Genomic DNA, 6224 nt, shown 5'->3' with positions numbered 1-6224 from the left:
AGATGTTTGATTATTTTATTTTGACAATAGAAGACAATAAATTCAATTGAGCAAGAATTAAGACTACACACAATTAGCAGTAAAGGTTAAAAAAAAAAAAAAAACAGGAGAGGGGGATATGACTAATTTAGAGTCAGGGACACATTTTTGCGTTTAAAGCCCCCATGAGGATACGGAGAGACAGACATCTACGGATGTCAAATAAATTGTTCATAAGTTCATTAACATTTTGAAAATATTTGTTATTAAGACTGGAGACATATAAAATGCTAAGTCAGCTTTATTCTATTCTATGCTTTATTTTTATAGCACATTCAAAACAAGAGGCTGACTAAAGTGATAAAACAAATTGACACATTGTTTGTGAGAAAACAAATTGACACATCATCTCGTAATAATTAGAAAATATCTCATTATGAGGTCAGGATCTAGAGATCTTGAAATTATTATTATTTTATGGAGCCAATAAGACAACAGAATGCACTTTACTCTGGAAAAATACAGAAGTATGAAAATTGTGCAACTAAAACAGGAAGTGTCGATATGTTATTGTAGTTAAAACAAAAGCTGTGAATGAAAAGAACAAACTGACCTCACGTGGATTATGCTTGAGTGCCCTCTAGTGGCACAAAAGTAAAGTGCTTAATGTGAGTTAACGCTGAGGCACGTAAAGAAATGTTAACCACATTGAAGTCGTTCGTTTTGATTTCTGACCTCATTGATTTGAACTTTTCCTGTTTTATATCACTTGAGTGATTATTTCTCTATTGCATTATAGCCCTTATGCGTCCTATAATAATAAATGTATTTTCTGTACACCTCTACTCTTAAACTTCTCTGATGTGACTGTAACAACTCTTGTGTTGTGTGATTTGATACATTAGAAAACAAGTGTTCTTCCTTAACGTGCTTTGCAAAGACCAAAATAAATACATGAATGAATAAATCGGCATCCTTTCAAAATATAATTTAGAATATAACACGTTTTATGCACGTCATATTTTCCATTCTATGTAAAAGCAGTAACCCTGAACAGTTATGCAGATCTCATCAAATCCCCACGAATTTGAGAATCTTTGTAGAATAAGAGCATGTGTAAAAATCCTTCTGTTTTACAACCCCATAGTGAACCTAAAACAAATCAACCCTTTAGGGGAAAATATATTTTTGAAAGTCTTTTAAATAGCAACTTCAGTGTAAGAATACCGTCATGTTTGAATAAATTAATAAGCTCGTTTTTGTGCATTTCCCCTGTGATTCAGTCTGAAGCCAGCTCTCTGCAGGATAACTGACTTTATGTACCAAATATCCTCCTTCTTCCCTCCACAGGTCACCTGTACAAATTAAGATCCATTTTAAAATTCTTTTATTTGCCCCGCCCTACTTCTCTGAGTTTCTACACCCTCACACGCCCATCGGCTCCTTAGGGTGGCAAAAACCAAACAGAAGCTCAGAGGGGACAGTGCGTTTGCTGTTGTGGCTCCAAATCTGCTTCAGCACCTCAAACAGGCCTCTCTGTCTGTTTTTAAGTCCCTTCTTAAGACTCATCTTTTCTCGTTGGCCCTTGACACCTAGTAAGACAATTTTATTTTACCTGGTACCTTGAGTCATGTTTTCTGCCTTTTAATGTATTTTGCATTTCAAATGTTTTTTTGTTTTTTTTAATCTCATGTGAGCTGTGCTTTATTTATTCTTCTGGACAGCACTTCGGTCAGCTGTTGTCTTGAAGTGCTTAACAAATAAAGTTTGATTGAATTGGATTCTTCTAAAAGGTTTGGAACAACACAAACTGGATGTTTTATTAGGATTTAAACAACATTGGGATTATCTAATCCTATCCGATTACATCTATTTTTCCTTTTGAAACATGCCGTTAACATTTGTTCCAACAGCTTTAATGTGAATAACTTTTCGACAACCGTACCCAGTTCAAAAAGCAGACAAATGTAGTGCTGCATGTGTTGCAATATGTTTTGATATATTAAAAAAAAAAAAAAAATCCTCTGGTGCTCTTCAGAGCAGGAACCAATTTAGAGTCTAAAGTGGTCCAGATGTTCAGTTTGGTGTCTCATTAGGTAAAGCAATCAGAGTGAACTTCTGCTCATTCTGCGTCAACCTAATGTTAGGTTCTTTGTTTTTGACACAATGGATGGTAACAGAATAAAAGGGCATTGTGCGATTTTTAAAAGACCAACAAAACTAGAAGTCACGTCAAGTGAGTCAAAGACAGTCAGCTGCTGGAGATGTGTGTGTGAATGTAATCGGCCGTCCATGAATTAAGCAGCAGCAACAGACACCATAAAGACAAGTGTATAATAATGAATCAATGATGATTTATTATCACACAGGTAAAATTAAAATTAATCTAAAAGGACACTGTTCAAAAGAAGAGAAAGCATAGAAAAATAAATAAAACAGAAGGGGTAGAAATCAGCAGAGACATGAATGAAAACATATAAAATGAAATAAAATGACTGTTTGATGTTGGCGGGTTCAAAGACACATTTATACAAAATATACACAAGCTCTCTTTGTTACGGGATACAAATCATGTTCTTCCCAATGACACTAAAGAAACTGTCAAGTCACACGTCCCATCAAGACAATTATAATGTAACGTAAAGTATCTGTCAATTAGGTCCAATAATAATCAAGAAAGTAGGTGTCCAATAGCAGAACTTATATTTACATAAAGAATTATTAAAAAAAAAAAAAAAGGAGAGATACATTTCAGACAGACAACGCTGCAGTTAAAAAAGACTGAAGACTTAAATCAATCATTTTTTAAACTAAATCCACCTTAACTGGGGGGGGGGGGGTTCCTACAACCTTTCACATGCTCATAAATCACCATTAGGAACTCCCGGTTGTGCTCGCATTCATACCAGGTGAAAAGAAAACTAAGTGTAGAACTTGTGTGAAACTGAAAGATTTTTTTCGGGATCTTCTCCAAACTTGTGAACATTGGAAGAAAAAAAACAAACATTCTAAAACATTGATGAGAGCACCAGAGCACGGCTCGGTTAATTATTTTCTGCTAGGAGTTGCTAAGATGTCTGTAACTGATGTGGAAACTGTTTGAATCATCGCTCTAACGCAGAAGATAAAACCCAGAAAACAGGGCAGGTTTGAGTTCACGTGAACAGAAATCCTTTCATCACTGCTCGGTGGGCTCAGAGTCACTGCGTTTGCTTTCTGCTCCTGGTGCAGCCGGCTCACTGGTCTGCTGCTCCTCAGTTGGCTGTACAGGTTCTGTACTTGGGGCCACCCCCTCCTTCTCTGTCTCACCCATCTGCTGCTCCTCAGGGTGCTCCACAGCAGGCTGTGGGGCTTCTGTACTGGGTGCCACCTCCTCGTGTGGCTGCTCTACCACAGGCGGTGAAGCCTCTGTACTGGCGGCCACCTCCTCTTCCTGCTCCTCCCTGGCTTCGCTGCAGGGAGACTGGAAGCCACTGTCGTCGTGTGGAGGCGGGGGGAAGTCTGTCGTCGCCTCTGGAGTCGGTTCTGTTGCTCCAGACGGGGTTTCCTCAGAAGGAGGTGGCGGTGGAAGAACCTCCTCCGACTCCTCCTGGTTGCACTGTGGTGGTGGTTCCTCCTCCGTCGTTGGCTGGCCTCCTTTACCGTTCTCCTCAGCAGCTGATGATCTTTCTGTAGGAGTTTCAGCCTCCTGCAGGACTTCTTTACCCTCAGGTTCTGCTTTTACTTCCTTCAGCTCTGAACTCTTTGAGAAGTCCGCATGCGACTTTGATGCTTCGGGACTTGCAGGTCCGTTCTGTTCAAGAGAAGCTTTTTCCTCTGAATTCACCGCCACATCTCCATCTCTAGACCCCTCCTCCTCCTCCTCCTCCTCCTTCTCTCCGTCCTCCTCCAGGATGTCATCAGCGCAGGGCACCTCCACGCGTGATTCACTTGGAAGAATGGGAGATCCCTCATCCTTGATCATGGACACCACCTGCTTCATCCTTCTCCTCTTCTGAGACGCCCCACCCTCTCCCTCGGCATCACCCTGAGGCTCGTCCCCTGCTCCGTCCACCTCCTCCTGCGCCCCTCCGTACTCCCCTACCCAGTCGATGGAAGGGTTTTCTCCCAGAAGGTGCAGGCTGGGGTCGCTGTTGCTGAGGACGATGCTGTCTCTGTACAGGTTGTGTCTCCTCTGGACCGCTGCCTCCTTCACAGCTGCACACACACAGAAAGAGAACATTTTTAAATATTTACATTTCAAGTAATATTACCTCTACAGTACGTACTTCATGAGACCATTTTTGTACAGTTTTTTGCTGATGAAAACAACCAGACACATGCTGCGCACAGATAACCCACCAGGGGGCACAATGAAAGCCTTATATGACCTTTGCATGGCACATTAAAAATGGCGGTCATGAATTAGATACACAAAAGGAACTTTTCAGAAACATTTTTGTAAAAAAAAACTCCAAAAAGGTTGCAGATACTGCATACGGGTATTTACTTGACTGAGACAACATATAACAATATCATATTTTGTGGCTTATTTCACAGTGAAAGCAAGTTCTAAATGTTCATATCAAATTTGATACAGCAGGTTTTTAAGGTTATTTTGTCGATTAACAAGGATTTAATGTCATAGTTTGAAAATAACTTTAACACTTTATTGTACAAAATCTTTGTATTTCATTTAAAATACTTTAATGTAAAATACTTATTTTAACATACTTTGATATGTAATCTTCTCTGTGATTATTAATGGCCTGTGTTCTAGTTTCTGTTGATGAAGCTGGTGACCTTCAGTGACCTTCAGCGAGGACATTTTGCAGTTTGATTAAACATTGATTGGCTTCTAAAAAGGGAAACGGATCAAATTGATTGAATTTTTGGTGAAAACGATTTGAGAGACTTTTCATACTTTAAAAGAAAACTGCAGATGCAGATTACTTAAAAAACTAAATAGTTTATATGCGTTTAACATCCTTTCAAGTTTTTAAGGAGAACTACAAGCATGAAAACTTTTATATGGAGACGTCATCTGATGGAAACCCACCAAATGTGCCTCGAGGACAGTTTCAGTGCTATGAGAAGCTGCAGGTGGTGACAGCGCTGCGTTGTGTCCCAACACAAACAGTAAGTCCAGTTAAAGCTCGTCAACGAGTTCACATAGGTTGGCTTGGTGTGAAGTCTGTAGATTAGGCGTGCCAGCATTAACACTTTCAGGTTTTTGGTAAAGTGACAGTTTCCAATTTTACGCCTCTTCCTGTTACGACTGGCGTTTTTGACCCTGAATGCAGAATACTTAAAAAACATTCGACACTTAGCCAAGATGTTAAGATAATTACAATCATGAAAACGTGTTTATTGCAGCAGCATTCAGAGCTCAATGACTCTCATTTTATGTTTTCTGAGTTTGATCAATATTTGTTTATTGTAGCATTAAAAATTCAATCAGGGCAATGAGAAACGTGCTGTCAATGTTTTCCCTATTTCAGTGCTAATGATGAGACTTTGTTGGGTGAAGAAATAGTTTGTTAATGATGAAGTGAGTTAGTCTGATATCTTTTTGAAAATAAAACACTAAGATGAAAATAATCACATACAAAAAAAAAAAAAGACTGTCGACAGTCAGAGAAATTTGATTTCTTGTCAGACTGGTCATCAGCCACATTCCCCAGTAAACCAGAGAACAGATCCACTGTATAAAGACCTCAGTGAGTCTATAGAGTGAAGACTGACCCATCATTATGTCCTTCATCACCGAGTGCAGCACCACCTCCTCGAAGATGTTCTCCACCAGGATGAAGCGGGAAAAGTCCTCAAAGATCAGCTCCTGGAAACGCGGCAGCTCCTTGTATTCAAAAAAGTCAAACAAACATCAGATGTCAAGATTTTAAATATAAATAATGTTTGAATAACTTTTATGGATGGGACCCATCTAAACATGTTTTAGTCAAGACACAGAGAGTGACTCCTAATCAGAGTAAGAGTGGATGACTTAAAGACACCAAGGGGAATCATTACTGCTTAACTAGTTTGGATATTTCAACAGGATTTATTTAAAGGTCACATATTATCCTCCTTTTTAACCAGTTTGAATAAATGTCAAAGCTCTCCAAAAAAATGTCTGTGAAGTTTCTATGAACTCCTCTATTTCCGCCCTGCTCAGAACAGGCCGTTTCTGCGTCTGTAGCTTTAAATGTAAATGAGCTGTGTCTGACCACGCCCCGCTAAGGGCCTGGGAGGTTAGGGCTTTCTCC

General features: G+C 39.4%; 1 protein-coding gene across 1 annotated transcript in view; it reads right to left on the bottom strand.

The window, feature by feature from the left end:
- Positions 1-2313: 2313 nt before the first annotated feature.
- The window catches only part of niban2b (niban apoptosis regulator 2b), a 38332-nt gene continuing 34421 nt past the window's right edge, over positions 2314-6224 (bottom strand). The window contains exons 13-14 of the mRNA XM_079368018.1: positions 5704-5815; positions 2314-4176 (exon numbers count right to left, since the gene is read on the bottom strand). Coding sequence (XP_079224144.1) covers positions 3158-4176; positions 5704-5815 — 1131 coding nt within the window. The 3' untranslated portion in view covers positions 2314-3157. The remainder of the gene's footprint in view (positions 4177-5703; positions 5816-6224) is intronic.

Source organism: Symphodus melops (assembly GCF_947650265.1).
Source record: "Symphodus melops genome assembly, chromosome: 1".
NCBI lineage: Eukaryota > Metazoa > Chordata > Actinopteri > Labriformes > Labridae > Symphodus > Symphodus melops.
The sequence above is the reverse complement of the archived record's forward strand: the minus strand, read 5'-3'. Positions and strand labels throughout refer to the sequence as shown.